At 36.6% G+C, this 26,023-nt stretch overlaps 6 protein-coding genes across 15 annotated transcripts; 2 read left to right on the forward strand and 4 right to left on the reverse strand.

Moving 5' to 3' along the window:
- The first annotated feature begins 57 nt into the window (after window positions 1-57).
- Window positions 58-6,058, forward strand: eRF1 (eukaryotic translation release factor 1). Of its 4 annotated transcripts, none has more exons than XM_015982929.2 (7): window positions 58-454; window positions 532-707; window positions 3,679-4,148; window positions 4,197-4,547; window positions 4,596-4,743; window positions 4,817-4,927; window positions 5,111-6,058. In XM_015982929.2, exons 1-6 carry the CDS (start codon window positions 369-371, stop codon window positions 4,894-4,896), a joined length of 1,311 nt encoding a protein of 436 aa, XP_015838415.1. In that variant the 5' UTR covers window positions 58-368; the 3' UTR covers window positions 4,897-4,927; window positions 5,111-6,058. The 4 variants fall into 4 exon arrangements, with proteins under 4 accessions (XP_015838415.1, XP_971668.1, XP_015838413.1 ...); XM_015982927.2 differs by having other exon boundaries at window positions 95-454; window positions 3,670-4,148; XM_966575.4 differs by lacking the exon at window positions 4,817-4,927.
- On the reverse strand, window positions 5,885-7,475 carry LOC660280 (uncharacterized protein). Its single transcript, XM_966523.4, has 2 exons — window positions 6,318-7,475; window positions 5,885-6,274 (listed from the first exon to the last, which is right to left on the reverse strand). The coding sequence occupies exons 1-2, from the start codon at window positions 7,326-7,328 to the stop codon at window positions 6,059-6,061; spliced, it is 1,227 nt and encodes a 408-aa protein (XP_971616.2). The 5' UTR covers window positions 7,329-7,475; the 3' UTR covers window positions 5,885-6,058.
- A 55-nt stretch (window positions 7,476-7,530) lies between these two features.
- fbl (fumble) lies at window positions 7,531-12,008 on the forward strand. 6 transcript variants are annotated; one of them, XM_008202639.3, is made up of 9 exons: window positions 7,531-7,650; window positions 7,706-7,801; window positions 8,046-8,181; window positions 10,145-10,323; window positions 10,416-10,589; window positions 10,638-10,882; window positions 10,929-11,105; window positions 11,194-11,344; window positions 11,511-12,008. In XM_008202639.3, exons 3-9 carry the CDS (start codon window positions 8,061-8,063, stop codon window positions 11,676-11,678), a joined length of 1,215 nt encoding a protein of 404 aa, XP_008200861.1. In that variant the 5' UTR covers window positions 7,531-7,650; window positions 7,706-7,801; window positions 8,046-8,060; the 3' UTR covers window positions 11,679-12,008.
- Window positions 11,946-14,895, reverse strand: LOC103315029 (uncharacterized protein). Its single transcript, XM_008202672.3, has 5 exons — window positions 14,532-14,895; window positions 14,201-14,485; window positions 13,803-14,099; window positions 13,478-13,751; window positions 11,946-12,186 (listed from the first exon to the last, which is right to left on the reverse strand). Exons 1-5 carry the CDS (start codon window positions 14,723-14,725, stop codon window positions 12,019-12,021), a joined length of 1,218 nt encoding a protein of 405 aa, XP_008200894.2. The 5' UTR covers window positions 14,726-14,895; the 3' UTR covers window positions 11,946-12,018.
- A 6,230-nt stretch (window positions 14,896-21,125) lies between these two features.
- Window positions 21,126-22,572, reverse strand: LOC135266002 (uncharacterized). 2 transcript variants are annotated; one of them, XM_064356486.1, is made up of 3 exons: window positions 22,004-22,572; window positions 21,867-21,958; window positions 21,126-21,812 (listed from the first exon to the last, which is right to left on the reverse strand). In XM_064356486.1, exons 1-3 carry the CDS (start codon window positions 22,266-22,268, stop codon window positions 21,156-21,158), a joined length of 1,014 nt encoding a protein of 337 aa, XP_064212556.1. In that variant the 5' UTR covers window positions 22,269-22,572; the 3' UTR covers window positions 21,126-21,155. The 2 variants fall into 2 exon arrangements, with proteins under 2 accessions (XP_064212556.1, XP_064212555.1); XM_064356485.1 differs by having other exon boundaries at window positions 21,867-22,572.
- A 198-nt stretch (window positions 22,573-22,770) lies between these two features.
- Window positions 22,771-25,539, reverse strand: LOC660090 (uncharacterized protein). The gene is made up of 4 exons (XM_015983115.2): window positions 25,395-25,539; window positions 23,664-25,346; window positions 22,975-23,616; window positions 22,771-22,924 (listed from the first exon to the last, which is right to left on the reverse strand). The coding sequence occupies exons 1-4, from the start codon at window positions 25,407-25,409 to the stop codon at window positions 22,799-22,801; spliced, it is 2,466 nt and encodes an 821-aa protein (XP_015838601.2). The 5' UTR covers window positions 25,410-25,539; the 3' UTR covers window positions 22,771-22,798.
- Window positions 25,540-26,023: the final 484 nt, after the last annotated feature.

Below are 26,023 nucleotides of genomic sequence, written 5' to 3' on the forward strand. Positions count from 1 at the left end.
CCGAGGTCGGGTTGGGCAACGTGGCGTGTCGAAATTCCCCCAGTTTGATTGAATAAATGGGAAATTCCGGTCGGAAAGTTGGGAAATCGTAGGGTCCTTTTCGAATTTCCTTCTGCGAGAGGCTGTCACCTGCCAGTTTTATTTTGTGATTCCCTTTGTTTCGGCATGTGAGTGACTGGAATATTTTTTCCCGCACTAACCAAGTCTCCGGGTCGCGCATTTCTGGTTATAACCAGTTAAAGTGGTTAAGTTACCTGCATAACCAGTGAAAAGTGACTCAATCAAGTAGTTCGTCGGCATTGGAGACCGCGCCATTTTGCATCGGGTCACATTTTTCGTATTTTTAGTTCATACGAAATCCAGCAGAAATGTCAGGAGAGGAGACTTCAGCCGACCGTAATGTAGAAATCTGGAAAATAAAGAAACTGATCAAAAGTTTGGAACTGGCGAGAGGGTAAGTGCAACGTGGTTAGAAATCCTTCAACATATGCCCACGAGTTTCAAGTAAACGGTTTTTTTGGCCTTTTGCAGCAATGGAACCAGCATGATTTCGTTAATTATACCGCCCAAAGATCAAATCTCGAGAGTTAGCAAAATGTTAGCTGATGAATTCGGCACAGCCTCCAATATCAAGTCGAGAGTTAACAGATTGTCAGTCTTGGGGGCTATCACCTCAGTCCAGCATCGCCTCAAACTCTACACAAAAGGTAAGCGCGAGGAGCCCCAGCCTGTGACACACCCTACCAAAATACCAGCGTTGAGCAATCGTTTATAATTAAAAATGCATACTTTGTACAGTTTATTATTTTAAAAACGAGCCTTTCATGATCACTTAGATTGCATGATATCCGCTTTAGGTAAACCCTAATTTTCCAAGCTGAGATTGCAAAAATAAATTGCTACCAATTAATTAAGTGGTGAATCCCGCTAATTTAAAACAAATTGAAAAATCTTTACTCATTCAGTTGTCATTTCCGATCCAACTATTAGCTGTTTCAAAACTATAAAAACGCCAACGTCCCATTTTACCGAATTATTTTTTAAATAAGGTTGATACAATTGTAAAATACTTATTAATAATTAGGTCTCTCATTAAAAATATAAATTACATTAGCTATTAATTATATGAAGTGCATGAGTAATTTATTTATTTATTTAGCTAATTCTGAGAGAAAATGCAATGTTTTATAGTTTTGAAACAGCCATTTATAGATTTTACAGTCCGTTCAGTCAGTACCTGAAATTTTTCGCTAGCTTCAATAGTTTCGAACTATAAGACAGTTATTCAGAGTGGTTTTATTTATTAAAATAAAATATATATTAAAATTAGACAGTGTACATTAAAAATTCTTGGTTTTGTTTAACAACGTAAGAAATAAGAACAACATTTTGTGATTGCGATAACGGACGGGACAGCAAAAGTTATAAAGATAAAAAAGTAACATTACTAATAATTTTATTTGCCGATTTCCATTTTTAAAGAACCAGAAGGAGAAAATACTCTTCAAAAAATATTCATCTGTTGTAGTATGTCAGTATTTTATGTTATCACCTAAAAGACATATATGCCATTTCAGTTCATAGTAGAATTTTGCAACAGAGCATTTGAATTTTTTGTAGTGAAATTGAGAGTTTCTGGTGGGTTTTCTTAGCTCAAAACGTGTCGCTGGGATTTAGTTTAACACAGAATTCTTTTCTTTTACAGAAGCTCTCAATTTGTGCTTTATTTTTTACTCCGATAAATTCAAATGCGCTGTTGCAATTCTGCTATGAACTGAAATGGGATTTATGTCTTTTAGGTGATAACATAAAATACTGTCATACTGCAACAGTTGAATATTTTTTGGAGAGTATTTTCTTCTTTCTGGTACTTTAAAAAATAATATAATTATAAAGTATAAATAATTTATACTTTCAATGAGAGATCTAATCATTAATAGCTATTTCACAATTTTATCAATCCTATTAAAAAAAATTATTCGGTACAATGCGACGTTGGCCTTTTTATAGTTTTTAAACAGCTAATATATTTCTAAAATTTAAAATATTCATTCTATCGAAGTGGGATTGTTATGATCCGGAAATACTAAGTCTGTTGGAAACACTGAATTTAAATTTTAAAATATACCAATGGAGTACGCTTCCCGTTAACAACAATTTAACATTCTTTTGGGGTTGTACGTCAAATAATTGTCAAGAAAAATCGAATTTAGTTGCATTGTTGCAAATTACGAGCAAAAATACTTTAAGATCTGTTGCCAATAGACCCAGTATTTCTGGATCGCTCTTTATTTAATGTCCAAAGAGGGGTGTTCAGAGCGCTTTCGGGATAGGATCCCATCATCAGTGTCTTAAAATTACTATGGTAGCGCTCAGCTCCGTTTGCGTGTGCGTCATCTGACATTTCTGTCACTACGTTTACATAGCAGGGGCATAGCGGTGACAAACTATCAAATATTTTTTGAGGTTACGAAGTGTTTAAATTATGAGTTGTTACAAAAAATACAGATTCACAAAACAAGAACTAATAAACGCAGAATCAAAAACCTAACGAAACGCAAACCACAAAACACAATAAACGAACAGAAAATACTTGCGATTAACACCGATAACACTTTCGACAACCATGCGACGACGTCTATAATATACTGTCAATGTCAGTTTGACAAATTCGTGACACTTGACGGTGTTGTCGAAGTGCACATGTAAATTAATGTTCAAGGATACCACCCTTAGATAGCCCTTAGCTGTTTAAATTTGCATTGTTTTTGATAATTTTTTATAGCTTTGTGTTGGTAATGAAAAAATGAAATTGATGACGCACACGCAAATCGAGCTGACCGCCACTATAACATCATTTTGAAATTTCGGTGTCAGGTTGCATTTTTCCTGGAATGGTTGACGACTTAATTTGTTATGTAAAGGACAAAAAATTACGGTTATCTGTACGCAATCCCTGGTCTAAATTTATACCACGGATAACTTATCGAAGGTTTATCCCTGCATTGCAAAAAAACAATTACGAATAACGAATAAAGATAAATAATATTTTGCAAAATATTGCATTTCTGGTACCTAAATAAAAAAAAACAAAAAGGGGAACACGAATATTATTTTTGACCCAACTTTGGGTAGTATGGATAAAAAGTAGCAAATGATTTTACTATAGTTTTATCTCTTTCTCTCTTAAAAAATATAAAATACGACAATCTTTTACTATTACAACAAAAAAGCATTTATTTCATTTTATTCATACGACGAAATTTCGAGTAATCAACTGATCAAACGCTTAGGTGAAATTGTGTCTAGGTTCAATTAACTTTGAAATAAAAAATTATTCATAATACCTATTAACTTTAATAATTATTATTAAAGAAGTAGAGAAAGTTTTGTAGTGTTAAATAGATAATGTTCGTTGTTGTGAATCTCAAGGATTTTTGATTTATTGTTATAGAAAGCGTAGTTTCCGGGCATAGGAAAATTAGTTTCCTAGAAATTTAGGGTTTCAAACATTGAAAATTACTTATTTTCAATTGAAGCACAATTTTTAATTACAAACGTGGATTTAGTTTTTCATGTTTTTGGCCTATTTTCTCCTTTAGATGATTACTTTAGTTAATTCATCTCTGGGAGAGAATACCTGTCTTTCCTCTTTTAGTATACAAACAGCTGTTTCAGTGCCGCCAAACGGCTTAGTCATCTACTGTGGTACGATCGTGACGGATGAAGGTAAAGAAAAGAAAGTCAACATCGATTTCGAACCGTTCAAACCTATCAATACCTCTCTGTACTTATGCGACAATAAGTTCCACACGGAAGCTCTAACGGCCTTACTGGCTGACGATAATAAATTCGGTTTTATCGTAATGGACGGTAACGGAGCATTATTCGGTACATTACAAGGCAACACTCGAGAGGTCCTCCATAAGTTCACCGTCGATCTACCAAAAAAGCACGGACGTGGTGGTCAATCCGCGCTGCGTTTCGCCCGTTTGCGAATGGAAAAACGGCACAATTACGTGCGAAAAGTGGCCGAAGTGGCAACACAACTCTTTATCACCAATGATAAGCCCAATATCGCTGGCTTGATATTGGCGGGAAGTGCTGATTTTAAGACTGAACTTAGTCAATCCGATATGTTTGATCCTGTAAGTCATTTTGCCCAATTTAGCAATTTTCATGACCAGCTTTTGTAGAGATTGCAAGCGAAAGTTATAAAATTAGTCGATGTGTCGTACGGGGGCGAAAACGGGTTCAATCAAGCGATTGAACTGGCGGCTGAGTCGCTCCAAAACGTCAAATTCATCCAAGAAAAGAAACTGATTGGCCGATACTTTGACGAAATCAGTCAAGACACCGGCAAATACTGCTTCGGTGTTGAAGATACGCTAAGAGGGCTCGAATTAGGTGCTGTTGAAACGCTGATTTGTTGGGAGAATCTTGATATTCAACGATACGTCTTGAAGAACCACACGACTGGTACAGAAACCGTATTACACCTAACACCAGAACAGGAAAAGGACAAGTCACATTTCACTGACAAAGACGTTAGTTGCGTGCCCAGTTTTATTTTTATGACTAATTTTTTTTAACAGAGCGGCGTGGAACTGGAATTGGTGGAGTGTCAGCCTTTGCTTGAATGGCTTGCAAACAACTATAAGAATTTTGGTGCTACTTTAGAAATTATTACCGATAAGTCGCAAGAAGGGTCGCAGTTCGTTCGAGGTTTTGGAGGAATTGGAGGTCAGTGTTGTTTGGGTTAATTGTTGATTTGCAAATTTTAAAAAATGATTTTGTTAATGCTGCAATCGGATAGGCATTCTTCGTTATAAAGTGGACTTTCAATCTCTGCAAGCAGATGAGCCCTTGGATGATGTAGATCTTGATGATTATTAAAGATTTACATGAACCAGAGCTCCTAAATCAGGTATAAGTGTTCTATGGTAGGAGTTTTGTTGTGGAATCTTGCACTTATTTTTATTTCCGAAATTTGTGTAGGTTTTTGTTTGTTAGATGATAGTACCATGCTTTGAATTAGTGTAATTTAAAGCATGGTATTTGTGTGTCTCGATTGTAAAGTGTGTTACTTATATCATGTTTTTTTTTACAGGTTTGTTACGATACAAAGTGGATTTCCAGAATTTACAGTTAGATGAAGAACTAGACAACGGCGATGATTTTGATCTAGACGATTATTAAATTCCTTGTAAGGACAATTAAACCAGCATTTTGTAGGAGTGGTGCCGTTTAATATAACGTGAAGTGGCCGTATTTTGCTCATATTAAATGTGTTGTTACAAATGATTGATATACATAATTTTTTAGTTAATTGTTAATTTATGTAAATTTCTGATCATAGGTGATTTTGTACAAGCCTTGTTTTATTTTCCAGTTTTGCGCAGTAAAATGGATTTGAGAATTGATACTTTTCATAATTATTTTAAATTCAAGGGTCAAAGTTCCCCGGGGATATATTCTTGTATGTTTGCATGATCTGTGAGTTTTTACCAAGATATTTTTTATTTTATCAAACTAAATGGAATTGTTTAAAGTACTAAATATAAGTTTTTCTTTTTAAATAATTGGATTTGTTCCTTTTGACAGTTCCTCAACCTCCACGTTGTAGTATAGTAGATTTACATTCCTTAAAAATTCAAAGGCAACTACTTCTATGAAAGCTTGCGTCTGTTTTACCAGTTTGTATCAAGCCGCATAATTTTACATACAAATTGTCTAAATACGAATTTTTACGTAATAGCCACTCATTGTACTTTTTAACGAAATTAAGGATCTTGTGCAGGGTTAGTGACCGCAGAAGACCCTTAATTGGGCCAACGACCTGTCACCACGTGTTGTATTTTTGTTTGTAATAAAATTACCACCATACAAGAAACTGCAGTTTATTTGCTGTTTCTACCGAGTGATCAAGAATGACTGTCAGCTGGCAACAATTCAGTTGTATTAAAACAAAATTCAAAGCTGCCAACTCACAGTCCTTGATTATTTTGTATAACGTGGTTTTATAAACTTTATTTAAAATAAAACAATTATAAATCAATTAATGTATAGAGGCTTCTTTTAATGACACATCTGGGTTGGGTAATTCTGGCAAGTCCGTGATGTCCAAATTGGCCAATTGCGCCTCCAAGTCGGTGGTACTTTTTGATTCGTCTTCACTTTTCATCAGTTCTGCTAATTCTTCCTCCAAATCATCGTTTTCGTTTGAGACAGGACCAGAAATCGCAGTTTGAATCTCCTCTTGGATGTCCAACATCTGGGGAAAAAAATTAAAAGAATTCAAATAAAAAATAACATACTTCTCCTAATTTGAGCATGGTGTCTTCAACGGCGTCCTCACTCAAACCGGTCTCTTTGAAGGTTGCATTAAAGGCAGAAAGGGCATGTTTGTAGGACTGCCACACGTTTGAGTCAGTATGGACGTCTTTGAGTTTCTCAATCAACACTTGTATATTATGCAAGGCATTGACCTTATGTGTGAGACGTTTTTCAATCTCGTGTTTTTTCTTAAGGCAAGTTTTGGCCAATTGTCTATGATTTTTCAATAAATGACCTTTCACTTCTTTAACACAATCTGAAATTTCATCTTCCAGATCCGCAACGTGTTTGGTGAACAACTTCTCGTTTTGTTCCAAAACATAAAGCGCAATATCAAACTCCGAAATCGGGTTTGTTCCCAGTTTGATAAGAAACGACTCCACTTCAAACGTATTCGGTTTCAAATTATAAACGTTTGCCTTTTTCTCACGCACAAGATAGTGAACTAAAAGTTTCATGTCCTCAGCTTGACTCAAATCTTTATTGACGTATTTCAAAAACTCGCCGAAATTTAGGACTTTATTAGGGTTTGCAGCTATTTTTTGCGCCTCTTGCCGAATGACCTCAACGTGGACGTAAGTCCGATTTGAACTGACTCGAGTCGTGAATAACGTGCGTTTGACTGTGTTAAGCGACCACGAAAGCGGCTTTTTGACTAGCAAATCGGCAGCCCAGCTGCCCCAACCTTGCGGCCCCTTCAGAAAATCCTCCAAATACTGCAAATCGCCAGTTTTGACCAACTCCTCCAGCACGAGAGCTAGACAACTCGGGGGCCGTCCATTTCGAATGAACTTCTGGCCCAATTGAGTTAACGTAAAGCTGTAAACCCCATTATTGACGCAATATAGCGAAATCAGATGTTTCCAAGAAGTAAGTTTCGTGTCCCAGTCGCGGGGGTTGACGGTGGCGCTGCGGACGGGCGAAAATAGGGAGTCGAGTCGGGCTTCATCTTTGAACTCTTGAGGCAACTTGTCTTCGGGGATATTTAACATCGAGGCACTTTACATGTCACACTTCTAACCTCAAAATTTGTTTACGTCGTAATGTTTTTATCGGCCGCTAGAGGGCGCACTGCCGCCACTTTTTTGAGCGATTAAATTGCGCATTCCTTTGCTGAATATTCGAACAATTGCTAATTTATGTTAAATAGGCCGGGTTATCACTTTGTAGTTTATTAAAATTTGTTATAATTGTGTTTTTGAGGTCGTTGTTAAAGTAGATTTCTGTTGTGAAACGTCACATTTTGCAAACGTCAAATTGTATGTCATGACTTGGCGTGTGGGTTTTCGCACTTTATTTCGCGTTTTTATTCATGTAAGAAATAATTAGTACCGTGCCTTCTTTTTCTAAATGACACGTAATGATCTAGTTGTGAAACACCAGCAAAACACATATTTCACCGTCGAGTGTAGTGTCATTTTACTTTGCTTCAAAATCGGCCAAAACGATACAAAAATGATGGAAGGTAATAGGTCGTAACATAAGTTAAAAAAATTACATAACAGGATAGCTCGTCACAGCATGTTTAATTAAAAAGCACACATTTCTAGCTTAATGCATGCAAAGTTTTATGCTGATATATTCAGAGGTCAAGGGCATTAGCCCCCTTCAGGATCACTTTTTGTCACTGACACGATACGTGTGCACAGTAAACATTCTTACACTTTAAACGCCTGAACTGAGCTCTTCATTTCTCATTTCGGTTTCAGAGGTCGTACATTACAATGGCCCCTCACAGCTGTAAACTTTACTTAAGTGATATTATCGCGACAATGGCCGAAGACAATAGAAAAGTCTCAATGGAAGTTAATGGGGTGAGCGAAAACGGCTTCACAGACGCTCCCTGTAAGTATTTATTTTACCAACAACTCATTTCTTTGGATTATTTTACTATTCACAAAATACTGTACAGCATTGCTTATAATGGCAAATTTGAATTGAATCGCTAATATACACTTTTATGGCTTATAAATTCAGTTACAAGTGCTCTAATTCCTACCATTTCCTTAATTGAAAAAAAGTGTAAATGTGGCCTTCGTTGTTCTCATTTTTTATTTAAATAACGCCTAACGAAACAAAAAGTAATTTTATTTAGCGTATTTGGCTCAGTATTTGTATAATTTTTCTTGATAATTGGTTTAAAAAGAAACTACATATTTTCCAATTGTATCAAACGTATTTCATAGTCGATTTAAGCTGTAATCGAGTCACAAAAATGACATATTCTCATTTTTTATAGAAATAGCTTATTCAAATAGAAATAAGCACATTCATTTTAACCAATTGATGCCAATTGCAACATTATTATTGTTTTATTTTTTATTGATAATCTATATTGCTTATTTAAAGCACGCAGCCGTGTGTTTAAGTCCAACTTTAAAAAACGCGCGTTTTTTAAAGTGTCCATGGCAACATCAATAATCCAAGAAACGTGAAGATAAATGGCAACTTTTATACTGATCTCACATTACATTATTTCAAATTTTTGTAATATTCATATCAGTATTTCTGTTTTCAAAGTGTATCAAATAAAAAATATTACGTAAAGCATTCGCGGATATCTGGTCTTTAAAACATTTGCTTTATTTCGAACACTCCGGCTACGCTGTTGTGCTATAAAAATCGCGCGTGTTTTAAAGACCTTAATACCCACTTATACTTTAATATACTATTTTGTGAATAATACTCAACAAGTTGTAAATATAAAACTTCGATTTGTTATCCAGTTAATTGTACTTTTAATATTATTTGGAAACAACCACATAGTTATTTTTTGTCGTAAATTTTGTGATTGCGCTGACTTCGCTGCCTTACTTCATCATACACTAGCACAATATTCCCACACTATTTAGAATTATGTATTTTTAGTCAAACAATCTTACTTTTCAAAAATTATTAACAGTTAATGGGTTCGTGCAGGACTCAAAAAGGGCACAATCAGTCGTTCTCGTAACAGTTCCAATTCATCGTAAGCCCGTAACTCGCAACGAGATACAAATTATTCGATCGAATTACAAAAACCAAAAAAAAAAATCTGATTTTCTCTGCCGAATGATGAAGTTTTATCCTTTTTAAAAATTCATAACTAGATAACTAAAATATTAAAAGGGTTGACAAAGCCAAATTTTTTAAAAGAACTTTAACCGGATTTCTTTTTACCGTAATTCAAATTTCAAAACTAAAAACGCATTAAAAAACTATAAGATCAAAATTTTGTTCTAAAAAATTCAAAATAAACTAAAATTTTACCTTGGAAGATTCGCTGGCCTACATAATATCAGAATTCGTCCAATTGTGACGTCTATCCCCGGAGAAAAAGGTCATAATTATTGCCATTAAGCCATTATGTAATTTTAACAAAAATCTTATTTTTTCGTTCATTATCGCATCAATTATTGTTTGGAGTAATTAGTGTTTTCGAGTTAAAAATATCAGCAATGCTAACCACACGTGCTTAGCACACATTGATTTTTTGTGAAAGAAAAAGATAATGCGAGTTGTTTATACAAAATACAACACACAAATTTAAATGTTATCAGTATTCTTCCACAAAAATGGTGACTACACAACATTACATGTGAATTTGACAAGTGTGAATGCAAAAATAACTTTTATCAAGATAACCGTTCCGACAGAAATCACTTTAATGAAAGAAAATGCGATAACATGGACGATTATTATCATTTCGACGCGTAAGTCCGCGATAAAAACCGGTGTTCATGCCTGAAAGCGGCTGCGATGGCTGAAATCGCGCACCCGCTAGGTGCGTTGAATATTTCACGTTGTCGTGAACCGATTAATGTTTTAGCGATGCCGTGGTTTGGAATGGACATTGGCGGCAGTTTATGCAAGTTGGTCTATTTCGAACCGAAAGACATCACCAAAGACGAGGCCGATTCCGAAGTGGAAACCCTACGCAACATCCGGAGATATCTAACAAAAAACTCAGCATATGGGAAAACCGGCCATCGAGACACCCACTTACAGGTGCGTAACGCTCGCGTAGTTTGGACCATCACGTGTCGCTCAAGCCCTATCAAAAGCCGCAAAGATAAGATAATGATTGTTTTGGTTTTAAGATGGACGATGTTTACATTCGGGGCAGGAGAGGCACTTTGCACTTTATTCGGTTTCCGTCGAGCGAAATGGTCAACTTTTTGGCTTTGGCCAAGTCCAAAGGCATGGCCAACTTGGTTACGACGGTTTGTGCGACGGGAGGGGGCGCTTTCAAGTTTGAGGAGGACTTCAGAAGGGTACAAGTCACTTGAGCCGCTATTTCATTTAAATTGGGCGAATTGCAGGAAGTTAACATGAAGTTGGAAAAATTTGACGAGTTCGATTCGCTTTTGAAGGGCTTGCAGTTCGCAGACGCCCAGAACCCGTCCGAGTGTTACTATTGGGCGAATCCGACCGACGATGCTTGCTGTTCTAAAGTCAAATACGACTTCTCGAATCCGTACCCGTTTCTGATTGTCAATATCGGGTCAGGTGTTAGCGTTTTGGCCGTCTATTCGGCCACCGATTACAAGAGGATCTCAGGGACAAGGTTTGGCGTTTAGTCTGCGGTCCGCCTTTCTTAATCCTTGTTACAGTTTGGGCGGAGGCACTTTTTTGGGCCTTTGCTGTCTGTTGACTGGTTGCAATACGTTCGAAGAGGCGATACAGTTGGCTGCAGAAGGTGATAACACACGAGTTGATAAGCTGGTGCGTGATATATACGGTGGTGACTACGAACGGTTTGGGTTACCGGGAGATTTGGTCGCTAGCAGGTAATAAAACCAGATTGCTCGCATGGCCTTTTCTGTTTCTTCTTGCTTCTTGTACTCTAAACTTTCTTTTCTTTATTTCGTCATTAAGTTTCTCGGGCTTTAGCTTTGGGCAAATGAACTCTCGCGAGAAGCGCAGCAAAGTCAGTCGACAGGATCTAGCGAGGGCTACGTTAGTGACCATCACTAACAACATCGGGTCTATTGCTAGGATGTGTGCTATTCAGGAGAAAATTGACAGGGTAAGTTGGCTTCTTTACTACGGAGGACTAAGAGGGCGCTGCGAACGTTCGGCCCTAACTATCTTATTAAATTAATTTATTTTTATTGAACTGAAAACTCGTAACCCCCTCGTATTTAAATGGTCCTCCGTGTTTTTTACTTGAGGCGTAGTATTAAAAAAATCAGGTCGTTTTTATGGGCAATTTCCTGCGAGTAAACCCCATCGCCATGAAACTGCTGGCATACGCCATGAACTACTGGTCCAAGGGAACAATGAAAGCCCTGTTTCTGGAACACGAAGGCTACTTTGGTGCTATTGGTTGTCTCCTTCAATTTCACGAGGCCAAAAGATGAATTATAAACATTCCAGTGAAAGGTGTTGGAGTTTAGTACAAAATAAAACAATGTTGGACATTTTTAGCAAATGAGGTTAATTCTTGGCGTTTTATTGTAGATTTTGTACACTGCTTTTATAAAAATAGTACGTATGTTTGAAGGTGTAGATTTTTTTAATGTATGGTTTTTCTACATTTTTTAAATAAACTTGATAAGTGAGAACTTGGTGTAGGCTCATCGGTACGTGAAATGACGCACATGTTTTATTTCAAAGGCACATGAAACTATTATTAAATTATTTATTGATGGAAATCTAAACAGAGTATGTGAAATATATTATTTTATTTACTTCAGACTTTTATTTCTTGAACCAAATACCATAATCCCTGATTTTGCCCCGATTAACTGAAAAGTTCAGCACGTTTAGGTGTTGATCAGTGACGGTGAACAAAAATTCCGCGTCGAATGACAAACCATAGACTGGGGAGCTTCTCCCGCGACGACGACAAGACTCCATAAAATACATCTTAGAAAACAAAAACAGTAGTTATACGCAAAGCGTTGTCTAAACTATATAAACAGTAAAACCTCCCTTAATAGACACCTCTTCACAACGGACATTTTTGTGAGAACGTAACAAAACCTATATTAAAATTTCCCACCTCCCATTAGTGGACACCCCTCCACATTCCCTATCGGTGTCCGTTGTTGAGAGGTTTTACTATACCGGGTTCGTCAAGTTTTACACTCAGGCACCTTTCACCTCTTTGTAATTTATCTGAAATTCTAAAAAAAATCGTAATTGATTTTATTGTATAGAAGAACGATTTGACCAATTTTTAAGATGATTACTTGTATGGTGTGTTTTTTCACATTCGCTTAGTTAACTATAGTCTAATGTCAACGATTTTTGGTCCATAGGTATATTTTGAGGTAGTGCATCGAAGTGCCTAAATAAATTTTTGGGAAAATGTGTCGTTGATTTTTAATTTCTGTTTTGATATTGGGGCAGCTTTTTTCCCATGAATTTTGGTAAAATTATAAATCTCTTCTACAAAAGGTCTCCATCAGGGTGGTGGTTTTCAAAAAATTATTGCATTTGTCGTAAAATTGGCACGCGATCGTTGTTGGGTCTAAAGGTTGAGGCAGCTGGTAAGAATTTTTCAGACCCGGATTACCATTTATTTTATCTGTTTACTCAAAATGGAATGTTAATCTTTAAATCTTACGGCAAAGGTTCATGCGAATTGTAAACGAAGAATTTGTTTGTGCTCAGACCACAATAGTCATCAATTTGAACATCTGATGTAATTTTTTAATAAAAACATTTTTAACACGTTAGTGTGCTTATTCCGGTCCTGGCTTTAAAACCGCCCGATGGGACCGTGCCGCTAGTTGTAAAATTTCTGCAGTCATTACTGTTATTGGGGTAGGTAGTGGATCCTTTTGTAGCGAAGATTTATTACTACTCAATCTTGTCCCTCATAAATTATACTGAAATTTCCGATAAATAATATCAAATTGGCTTTTAATCCAATTCTAAGGATTTTTTTCAAGTCAAATTTTTGCAGAATAATTTTATTTCGTATTTCCGATCCATTGATGTAAAAAACAGCTAATGCGATTTTTTGGTCAAATGGTTTTATCTTTTTTATTGGACAAATGAATCAATAGAAAAAAAAAATTTTTCCTAGCGAGATTGGATATCAGTGCAGTGGAATATATTTATTTACACATTTTTTTTCTCTCTTCTAAGAGGTGTAAAGTGCCTGAGTGTAAAACTTGACGAACCCGGTATAGTGTACTTTATGACTCACCTGGACACAATTGCTTCGTCTTGTATCCCACAAAACCGCCCTCCCATGATTATGAGTCCCACTGACTATAGTATTGAAAAAATCATACTGGAAACAGTAGACTGTGGCCCCATAAGGATCCTCCAGCACTTGCTCACAATTGCCAGTCCTCAAGTCCCACCTTCTTACACAACTGTCGTAACCTGCGGACCATATAACTGACGGATTTTCCCATCTGATGTCCAAAACACCGGCCCCCGAAATTTCGGGCGTAAAATTCAACACCGTCATGTGTCTAGAAGTGTTTTAACAAAAAATTTAAACAAAAACTGTGACGGGATTATACTTATTTAAATCAAAAATAGTTAGAGGGGGTGTAGGGTGTACCCCTGCTGTTCCTATGGCGAGCAACGATTTGTCTTCTTCACAAAGAGCGACAGACCATACGCGGTCACACAAATCAATTTGCTCGATAATGCTTTCATTGAATGGATTTCGCCAAATTCGGACAAAGTTGTCTCGAGAACCAGAAACAAGAATATCGTCTAGCAAGTCAACAGAATTGACATCGGCCCCTTGAGACACCTCTAAATCAGTGACAAATTTTTGCGTGTTTAGATCCCACAAGAAAAGACTTCCGTCGCTGGAATGATTTTTTTCTGAAATCGGCCCCAAAGTGACTAGTCCGTAAAGTAGACAACAGTCTTTCGCTACTTTACCGACGATTTCAGAAAAATTACTTACGTTTGTCCACTCAAAACTAAATTGTTTCTTTTAACAAAACGGAAAATGTCCGCATTGTCCCGAGATGTGATAGTATAAACGGGATTTCTAGTATCGATTCCCGCTCTAGTTCGTTTATATGCAAATATGTGTGCCCCTCTACTAAACCACAACAAATCGTTCTCCAACTGGAGACACGGAAAATATCTATCCTTGTTATAAAGTAACCGTTTCTCGTCATAAAGCCCAGAGCACCAATTTTTCGATATTCTGAGACGCTCAAATTGAGACAGCAATCGAAGAGATCTGCACAATTGTTTGAATTAATCGATTTTTGAGTGAAAATAAGTACCGATTGCTGATGACTGGATGCACTTGATTTGTGACTAGAAGCCCCACATTTGAGATAAGTAGGTGACCCCAAGTTTCAATAATTTCGTTAAATCGCTTACATGTTTGTTTAAGCCTGTACAAATCACGGATATCTAAATATTTGAAAATTTTGAGTAACAGTTCAGTGGAAAGAACGTCCAGTGATAACACCATTTTTCAGATAACACTAACTTAGGAAAAGATTTTTCTTTAATGCTAACACTGCCCATATTCATTCAACACTCGGATAAACACATTGTTGTGAAATAATTCGCAAAATATGAACACCACATAACCTCAAAGGCTCGTGGAGGAAGCAATGTCACCAACTCTGTGCATTTGTCAGGGCTGGGGTTGGCGACGCTGGTTTTTCAAATTTTTTAATTTTCCAAAAATAATACAAGACAACGTAATTTTCGTAATTAAAATTATTTTTGATCATTCTATGAAATTCGGAGTATATTGCATTTCAAATAATCTCGCATATTTCAAAAAAACAATTTAGTAAATAGTCATTTGTAAAAATTTGTCCAACTAATTCCAGAGCTAACGGCTCCTCTGGTGGCCCCTCGTAATATAAGGATAAGTAGGTTTTGGTGTTGCTTTTTATTATCTGATTAAATTCTACAATGTTTGATTACGATTATGAGATTTCTGGTTGTTTTTTGCTGCTCCAAGTAAGGGAGAGTCGCGCAAGATGAACCATCTGGGCAAAAAATAACCGGCAAAATAATTTCAAATGTAATTTAAATTTTTGTGCAGTATGCGCGGTAGCCACCACAGTTCTCTAACGTTTGTTGTCAAACTTGAAGAGGTAAGTCAGTTTTCTAAAATTTTGTTAATAAAACTAAATAATGCTCTTGCTGAATAGTTAATTTTTATAACAAATATTATCTTTTTTAAATTTACTTGAATGTACTGGTAGACCCATAATACATGGTGCGCAAAAAGAACCGGCCATAAAGAACCAGGTCCTTTATGACCGAAAATCGGTTCGTTTTTCCCGATTTATGCTAATTAAGTAATAATATTTAATTAAATACTAACAACAAGAAAGACAAAAATTGACGAAATAATAGAATCAATCAAAGAGGAAAAATAAAAAAACTGCCAAATCAAGTAAGCAGAAGAAGACTGAACACACTCTGATTTTTCCGAAACCTCCCATAGACTCACTAAACGAGCCATATGAAGCAGACGTTACTTGTTTGATTTGCGACGACACGTAAATCTGGTGAATCCTGGATTCAGTGCAATCACTGCCAACAATGGGCACATCAGTTGTGTGCAGACTATAATACTGGGGTATATATTTGTGACAACTGCAAATCTATGCTAAAGAGATTAAAATAAGATTTTTTTGTTGAATTTAATACAAATGACAGTCAATGCAACGTTGACAATGTATTAATTATTTTTTTTAGTTTGCATGAAATATTTCAGTTCATAGTAGAATTGCAACAGCGCATTTGAATTTTTTGCAGCGAAAAATAAAGCACAAATTAAGAGTTTCTGTAAAAGAAAAAAATTCTGTGTAAAACTAAATCTCAGCGACACATTTTGAGATAAGAAAACCCACCAGAAACTCTCAATTTGTGCTCCATTTGACTCCAAAAATTCAAATGCGCTGTTGCAAAATTCTACTATGAACTAACATGGGATATATGTTTTTTTTCCATAGTTTGTTATGCCCAAATTACGAATAGCCCAAATGTATTATCTACAATGATTTTTTTTTCCTGGACTAATGCTTTTGTGCAAAAAAAAAGAAACAAAAGCAACTTTTTGTAAATGATTTTTTTACGAAAACTATCGATTATTTTTGATGAGAAATTACTATTTTTGAATGTTTGTAGTTTTTGTCTAAATTTTTGCCACATTATGAGCCTAAATTTCATCATACTCTGTAAACTGAAGTGTCTACAATATTTGTAGAATTGCAAAAATTACAAATGCATAAAATCAAATTTTCTTTAATTCTATCTCTAACGTGACGCTTCTGATAAATCAAATCATGAATATCTGTAAAACGCTTTAAAAAGAGAGGCACTACTATCTTACAGTTAATGGAACAACGCAAATACGCTTTAAAAGAATGAAAACCAATGAAACGACAAGTTAATCAAAAATTCCGAATAAACAATACAAAAATTGTTTACAAAGTCCGCCCTTATTTGTTATTAGCTTAGGTATTCCACACGAAACAACCCGCCGAACATTTTTCGCTATACAATATGTGAACCCTTGAGAGAACACCATCTGCACTTCCGTAACACAGAACCATATCGGTCATTTCAGGATTTGTTTGATTTTTCATGATAATAAAATGGTCCACTGACACACAAATCAAAGCCGAACTAACAACAAACTAATCTGCACCTAGTATGGCGCTGGCGATAACACAAGTGTTTGCGCCTTTTTTTTGCTTTTAAATGTAGTTACCAGTGGCGTACTCATCTTTTGTGCTTAAATTTTACATAGGATTTTTGCCTTTATACGTCCATACGCATCGCCGAAAATGGCCTGAAGACTCTCCATTTTACAGAGTATGATAGAATCAGACTCACCCTGTATAATACACGGTTACTTTTTTTTTTTATTTAACGGAAGAAGAGTGCTTCAGCTGCGAGGCTATTAGCACCCGGTACAGTAATTTGGAATTCTATATACAAAGTTTCTTGAATAATTCAATGGTTAAATTTTGGATATCAGATTTGTTCTTTTAAGGAAGATTAGTATTTTATCTTCGTTTTTCGGGCTGAGAATATCTTCCATACGGTTGGGAAAATTGGCTTCGTTTAGCATGTCATGGTATTTTGGGCATTCGAGTAGGACACGGTTACTTTCTGGCAAACGATTGAACTAAAGTGGTTCTTGTTGCCCGAGTTTCCCCTGATCATACGATGAATATGTGTATAATGCAATTTCTAATGTTTAACTTGGAGAACAATTAAATAAATCATGTTTGTGAAAATTAATAATCAATCTATCGAACTTTACAAAAAATTGTCCAGCCGCTATGGCGACGTGGAATTATTTGCCGACTTCCGAAAAGATGAATTTCTCATGTCATTCAAATTTCTGTCACATTTCTCGACGCGATTTAATTAACCCGATTAAATTACCAGTTGTCGATATGATAAAATATGTCATGTAACTTTAAAAAATGCGTGTTTGTGCCCCGTTCGAGTTTTACGAGTGCGTTGTTTAAAGTCTTGGTAACGCTAAAGCTACTCCATGGAAGTCGTACCGGAGCCAAAGGGTCCACTCTGGAGGACATCGCCATGTACATGATCAAGCACTTTTGCTTAGACGGCGACATCAAAAGTCAAGTCTTGGCGTCTTTAAAATATGGAGTCAAAATGCATTTTATTCAGAAAAAAAAGGAGAAATTCAGTCTAATCTTGCCAGCGTCGTCCATCCACCTAGCACCTTGTCGCTTCAAAAACGAGGAAATGGAGCGCATTCATTGCCTTTTCCCGGCCAAGTGGCAGAGCAACGCCTGCAACGACGTGTGTGCGAACGAGGCTAGCTGTTGCGGCAAAAGGAGAAGGCAGGTCCCCAGGCCTTGCTGCCAGGACAGCGACGAGGAAGACGCCGAAGGAGGGACCTGTTTCACGTGCCCCATGAAGAAGCGCCCCAAGTCCATGTGCGCCCAAAACACCTGCCCCAAACCCCCAGCCCCCTCGAACAGCTGCGCCACGTGCCACACCACCCCGCAGAAAAACAAATCGATGGCGCCGTGCCCCAAAGCCCTTCCCCCAGCTTGCCGAAGGCGCGGCCGGCCCACCAGGTCCAAGTCCCTCTACGACGACTACTGCCAAATGTGTGGTGACTCGGAATCCGACGATGCATGCGATACATGCAGTCCTGCGTACAGTTACAAGGCTTACAAAAATTGTTCGTGTTGTAATAAATAAATCAATCGAGAGTACTGTTCCTCATAACACCAGTTTTTGTTTTTGTTATTCAAAATTGACAAAATAATGTCAAAATTATTCAGTTTGTAGCATTATGGCGCCTTATCCCTCTTACAAAAAGCACGTGAAGTTTGCAAAGTCGCGATCGCCTGTCGCGCGTAAAAAAGTCCCGAATACGGCCGATAGTTATGCAAATATTGTGCTCTACTACCTGTCCAAGTTGAAAGGTCTGTTTCACTCACCGGTAAACCACGAAAAAACGAGTTACTACGCCCGGGATGCGTACGATTCGTCCAAACCCATCTTGAGGAAAGATTCCCGAAAAATGGGCTATGGAGATAGTGACATTGATGCAAAGGAAAAAGCTTGTGAAATTGTTAACGCAGCGATTCAGTACGGATGTGCCAATAATATCATAGAAAAAGTCGGGAATTATTTCCTTCTGAAGAAGTCTGAGCAGCCGAAGCAAAGAATGGCGGTCCGGAGACCCACTCCAGGGCCTGACTACGTCCGGTGTGCTAGTTGTAAAAACTTGACCAAATTTTCCAGAAAATATAGTGTAGTGAATGTAAGAGAAAATAGACACAAATCGAAAAGACATAGGGGGTATTATGATGATTATGGACACACTTCTCCAGTTAGAAGGAAAAGAAGCGCTTCGAACACATCCACCATAAACTACTGCTCAAAGTGTTACGCACGCATGAGGTCCAGTAGGAGGTAGCCGTAATGTTGTTTTGTTTAATTGTCCGAGAATAAACCCGTTTTGTCCTTTTATTTAAACGTATTTTTTTTCTCTTTTGTCATTTGGTGTCATTTTCAGTTTCGGGTTTGGGGCATTTCACGCGAGGCGGACAAGGAAAAAAAATTAACATCTTGAAATTCGGTTATATTAGGGATTATTCTCCTAGAAAGCTTGATTGGAAATACCTAATGTTTTTTTGTATGACACTTATTTGTGAAGATATTGACGAAATATGTGAAATTTGACGAAATATGTGAAATTTGACGAAATATGAGACACAGAGTTTTTGGAAGCTATTATTCAAAAAAATAATGCATACCAAAATATCTAAAATAGTGCTTTATACAAGAAATTCTCTGTTCTTTTTGATTCTGAAATCAGTTTTGGAATTTGAAATTTTTTTCGTGGAGAAAACGGAAGTGAAGTTTTAAATCCAAATTTTAGTAACTTGGACAATTTTTTTTTAATATTTTTATTTCAAAAAATAGGTTATAATATCTAGTTTACGCAAGAAATTACGCGCTTTATTATTCATTATGTACTATATCTCCTAACGAATGGAGATCTCATTTTGCGACTTATAGTGTAAACTCTATTTACTTTAAGCAATTTTTTAAAATAAAAATAATTTTTAAAAAATGGTCCAAATTACTAAAATTCGGATTTGAAACTTCACTTCCCGTTTTCAATACGAAAAAAATTTCAAAATTCAAATTTGATTTTAGAGTTGAAAAAAACAATAAATTTTGTGTATAAAACACTATTTTAATTAACAGTTTACAAAAACTTAATATTTGGTCAATTTTTACGAGTCAATAACTTTTTTGATAAGTCGCTCACAAAAAAATCATTACGTATTTACATTCACACCTTTTGAGAGAATAATTGTAACCGAATTTTAGGTTGATGCATTTTTTTGAGTAGTTCGCTTCACGTGAAATGTCCCGTTTTGGAAATGCTTTGTTTTGGGCCATTCCAGGAAAAATGAGACACCGGAATTTTAAAATGATTTTAGCAATGTTAAGTTTTTTTTAAAACACACGATTAGGTTTATATTTAATGTATTTTGCGTCAAAAGAGTTTTTGCGAGAGGATAATCATTTAAATTGAAGTCATTTATTGAATTCTAACATTTACTTACATTGCCTTATAGGCGATAACATAAAATATTGCGTACTACAACTGTTGAATGGTTTTTTAAAAGTATTTTTCTAGTTTAGAAAATGGAAATCGGTAAGTAAATTGATTAGTAATATTTTTTTTTTATTTTTATAACTTTTGTTGTCCCGTCCGTTATCGCTAACATAAAATGTCCTTATTTCTTACATTGTTAAACAAAACAAGAATTTTTAATTTCCACTGTCTAATTTTAATATTGTTAACATTTTTAATAATTAAAACCTGTCTGAATAAATTTTTAGAACTATTTTCACACACATTTTTTTTGTCCCGTCTGTCATATCCCGTAATCAAAAAGTAAATTAATCAGAATTCGTTGTACATTGCATTATTTTTCGGTTTTGTGATTTCGAAATTTTTTACATATTCCACCTTTTACTTCAAAAACAGTTGTTGGAATTAGTGCCGTTTAAATTAACAAAATTTTAAAAAGATTGTTCAACGATAAAAATCTTTTTTCTACAGCCGTCAAAAAATCGTGACATTTATGCATGGTTACCTATGCGCGAAGTTTGACGTTTTTTCACTGTGAAAAAATATTATTTTTTCACGGTTTCACAGTGAAAAAATAATATTTTTTAACTGTGCAGGCAACTCGATTTTTCAGATCATTTTGTTCCAACTTATTTCTGTTACAATTTTAGTAACACGAAAAGACATCAACAGCAACCGAAATGAAGAGACGGATCGATAATGAGAGGTAGTTTTAAAGGTTTTATAATTATACAGAACAATATTACAAAACAATAATAATAGATATTTACTTTGACATATGAAAATTAAATGTGCATGACGAAAACGTGCCCCCGTTTATCCCCAGAGGCCTGAGTGAAGACGCTTGTAAATGAAAGTTATTTTCGCCATTAAAAGAAGCCGATGTAGAAGGTTGAGTGATTTTGTTTTCTTCTGTGGAGGAAGAAGGTTGAATTTTATTGGCAATTTCAATTTTATTATTCAAAGAGTCCTCGATGTAACTTTCTGCCACTGTGCTGCTTCTCCAGCCCCCATGACGTTTAATTGAAATTAGATCACCTCCAGCATTCGCCAAAAGAGTGGCAGAGCTTCTTCTGAAGCAGTGACCAGTATATTTTTTAGGTTCGTCTTTGTTAAGCCACTTTGCAATCAAACTTGGTATCTCTCCGATTTTGTTAATTCCAACATTTTGATTCACACATTTTCCGTTGGTATACTTTAAAAATAAACGGTCACTAGTCGCCCGTGGAGGCCGCAAAGCTCTATATTTTCTGACAATTTCTATATTTTCTAAATTTGAAACAGTAAATATTCGTTCGCAGTGGGTTTTTGTATCAGGCACCTTCACAATTAAGACAGACTGTTTATCTTCTATGTCAGTTAGCTTCATTTTAACTAATTCTTCACGTCGAAGGGCTCCCGATATACCCAAAATTAGCACAGTCTATAAATAAAACGAGTTGTTTTGATTTGTATTACACTAATATGATAAGTTTACCTTCATCAGTAAATATATCTTGTCATCTGCTTCATTAATAAACTTGCTAATGTCTTCTTTGTCTAAAATTTGCGACTTCTTGCTTCTGTAACCTACGCTTTTGCTTTTCAGGTAGGGCACTAACTTCGGAAACTTACGTGTATCGATATTCTCTTTAACGTTTAAGGTGGCTTTCAACATCGCATAAAGGGCCCAGAGTGTTGGTGGCTTTAAGGTGGTAGACTTTTCTTCCAAATACGCCAACAAAACATTTTCCGTTACTTGATCAATCTTTTTCATAGAACACCACTGCCGAAACTGAAGATACGTTTTTTCGTACTGCGGTCTTGATTTAGCAGGCAAAAGATTCGACACTGCCGCGCTTGCAATTGCATCTATTTCGTTTTCGCTGCTAAAATCCATCACACTTCTTCAACAAAAATACCTATTGTGACAAATTTTTCGCAACTATCACTTTTATTTATCATCGTAACCATGCAAGCAACTCGATTTATCAGACCATTTTGTTCCAACTAATTTCTGTTACTTTTTTCTTCATCTGGAGGCTGTAGAAAAAACGTTGTTTGTATTTCGTGGCGAAATTCATGTTTTAATGGCGCCTTCGAATGTCTTTTAGGTCTCGACCTGGCGGTCTCGACTAAAATAACATTCTCAGGCGCCATTAAAAAAACACTCATTTCGCGCACTTAATACAAAAATTACTATTTTGTGTCCCGTCCGTCATCAGTTTGTATTTCTTTTTCCTGCTCGTTTTCAAATTTTAAAAATATGGCTGTAATTGTAAGTTGCAAACAATTTGATTGCTACTAAATTCCTATTAAGAAAAATTCACGTCTCAAAATTTGTGCAAAGTGTCCCGTCCTTAAAATGTAATGGTCGTTTTTGTTCGAGAGAAACGAATGTGCAAGAATAAACAAGTTTTATTTCATAATTTAAACATATCTATCAATATAACTTAAAAATTTCTTTTTGTCCTTTACGAAATCATCGACAGGTTGTTGGTCATAGTCCTCGCTCAGTAGATGGACGTAGACTGAACCTTTCTCAGTGGCAATGATCTAGAAATAACGTCGATATTCATGCAGATTGAGCCAATCAACCGACTTACCATATACGTTTGTTCAGGAACACTTTCATCACTTGTAATTGTGGACAGTTTCATGCGCACAATATTTTCCTTGAAAGGAATCGAATAAACGGGAAACATATCACTCGCCTTCAAATTCCACACATGAACAGTGTTTGCTATATCTTTCGTGTAAAAAATAAACGGCCGGTTGTGGGACCATTGGATAATTTCGACTTTGGTCCGACTTTCCGCCGTTTCTTTATTGAACAGTACCATCAAAGGTCGCTCGATTACAGTCGAGTAGAAATTTAAATTCCCGTTATTGAATCCCGCGACGAAATATTGCGACGAAAAAGGGCACATTTCAAGGCAATTGGCTTGAGAGTCGCCAAGAAATTTTTTAACACCGCTTTTACCCCCACTCGTCAAACAGTGAATAATGTGACCATGATTGGTCGAAATGTATAAATTATTCGAGTCGAAATGACTCAACGCTAGATCAGTGCAGTTAAAATCGCCGATTTCGGGATACAACTTTTTCAGCGAAATCTGGACGTTGATGGTAATTATCACAGAACCCCAATGAGCCAAGCCTTGCTTTTCGACAATTCTGCCACGACTCTCCTCTTTCGAAATAACACTCCAGACTATAACTTCCCCATCCTCGTCCAAACTACAAACCTGCGAAACAATAATTAAATGAATTAATTTCGAGTGATTTGTTTTACTTCAGTTGCTCCATGGGCTTGAAACACATCAATTTCGGACTCTTTCCGCGACAAAGATTGAACCGAAATTACTCTAGACGAGTGTCCGTGATTTATTTCAGTCGAATAAGTTGGGCTCCGCGCTAATAAATTTTCGACCATTTCCCCACAAACATTTTCGTGACTTTTCGAACTTTCCTTCACATCCCATACGACCAGTGTCCCGTCCTTGAGCCCCCCCAGAATCAAATTCGGACACTCAAAACAACAAGTACAACACAAAACGTGCCCAAAAGCCACCAACACTGTCTCAGGCTTACTAACATCGGAAATATTCCATAAACAAACAAAGCTATTTGAAGAGTGTTGTGGACCGTGAACGGTCAAAATTTTCGTCGAATTGTTTGCACAAAAACAAACATCATTGAGTGGACGGTTTTTCAAAAAATCAAGCTTTGTGGTGTCACACGTAATCTGGCCCTTGCTGAACGGAATGTTATTTTTGTTGGTTTCGACGTTTGTCCTCATGTTGGCTTCCATTTGCAGATTTAAAATCAGCCCCCCTGCCCTTAATAAAAATGTCTCAAGGCTAGTTTCGTTGTAACAATTTTGTAATTTTTGTGTAGTGAGGTCGTCCCCCCCGACGCCCAAATAATCACACTTGTAGCGCTCCCAGAAAGGTTCCTCGTCTTCAATTTTGGTGAAGCACGGAGGGAATTGCGTCCACTTATTTTGATGCGTTATTTGATCAGTTTGTGTTTCTTCATCTGTGTGATCACCGGTTTGTACAGATGCTTGTATGGTGTTGCTTTTTCCGTAGTATTTGATAAAAATGTCGTAAGGTACCGGAGATAGCTCAAATAGTGTGAAACTGTAATGATCGAGTCGGATCATACTCAGAATTTCTTCGCCTCGTTTACGTCTCAGTTCCACGCTTTTGCGATGTTGGTACTTTCGTTGCGCCCCCAGAAAATTAATGAACTGCAACGATTTCCCGTCCTCGAACCCCTCGTCCGACAGAGAACCCAAATTGTTCGCAAAGTTTGCATTTTCCTTCTCGATTGATTCTTTGATGTTGTCCAAAATTTGGCGATGCCTGGGCTCGGGCAACTCGTAGTTGCCCGAATCTAACTTCTTCTCATCGTCGGTTCCAGCTGAGTTCACTCGTTTGGTGCCCGATGTTTGCCCAACACTTTCGGTACTTTCAGAGGTAGTACTAGTTGAAAGGTTTGAATCAGTCGAGTCGTACTCTTCAAAATCCGATTCATACGAATCAAAATCGTCCTCATATTCCACGGATGGTTCCTCCAGCTTGATTTTGGGCGCATCTGGTCCTACTATATTCTTATTAACGATGCTACCTTTACGCAAAGTGGCCGTTCTGGGCCTTTCCGACATGGAACTAGTCTCTGGGGACACGTCATTTGGTACTTTTTTGAGTGCATTAGAGTACATTTTTTTGCTGGGAAAAAACTGCGATTTAGTGACTCGACTACTTGGTGGCGTGGCAGGTGCTCGCATAGAACTCGTTGTTTTTTTGGTTGGTGTTGGTTTAATTCGTTTAGTTTTGGTTTTGTCTTCATCTTCTTCTTTCTTTGGTAGCCTTGACGTGGTTTTTATTTTAATAGTTTCTTTTTTCGGCGTTTCTGTCGGCTTTTTCGTTCGAGTTGGAGCAAGTGTTCGTTTTGGAATTGCATCTTTTGCCTAGCAAAGTGACAATAAAGCAACAAAGGGAAAAATTGATAAACCCACCTTTTTTGTAGACATAAATTAAGAGAAAAATGTCATTGAAGTGTGTCAAGTGCCAACTCTACGCGAAACTAAAATGTCCCTGAAATAATCAATATGAGGGTAGAATCTATTTCACGGTTCGTGCTTCTAAATCAATATTTCAAGGCGGGGTAAATGAAACACTCAACTGGCATAAAAAAATATTTAATATCACAGTGATCATAAGTACTTTTGGTTCCGAATTACTGTAAATTAAATACAAATAAATACATAACGAAGAGATTAAATACTACAGGAATTAAGGAAGACGCACCGTTACAATCAATATCACTAACAATAATATCTTGATACAGGCGTTTCATTTTATCAAAATTTCTAACAATCGGGACATTTCTCAGCCTTACAGTGTTATCATGAAACAGAATAATAGGCCTTCCATTATAAGGCCCAAAAAGCAGGAAAGGAGTCGTTAATGACTTGTAATTCCTTCTGCATTATTCTTAACTGCGTCCATGCAGTGTGTTGTGTTATCCGCTTTGAGACAATCTAAATCTGGTTCAACACCATACACAGCTGCCGATTCTCTCAACCACGAACATTTGGCGTTTTCAAGTACCGAAGTGGTACAAATCCTGATTGTTCTTGAAGGA

Source organism: Tribolium castaneum, chromosome 4 (assembly GCF_031307605.1).
Source record: "Tribolium castaneum strain GA2 chromosome 4, icTriCast1.1, whole genome shotgun sequence".
NCBI classification, from domain to species: domain Eukaryota; kingdom Metazoa; phylum Arthropoda; class Insecta; order Coleoptera; family Tenebrionidae; genus Tribolium; species Tribolium castaneum.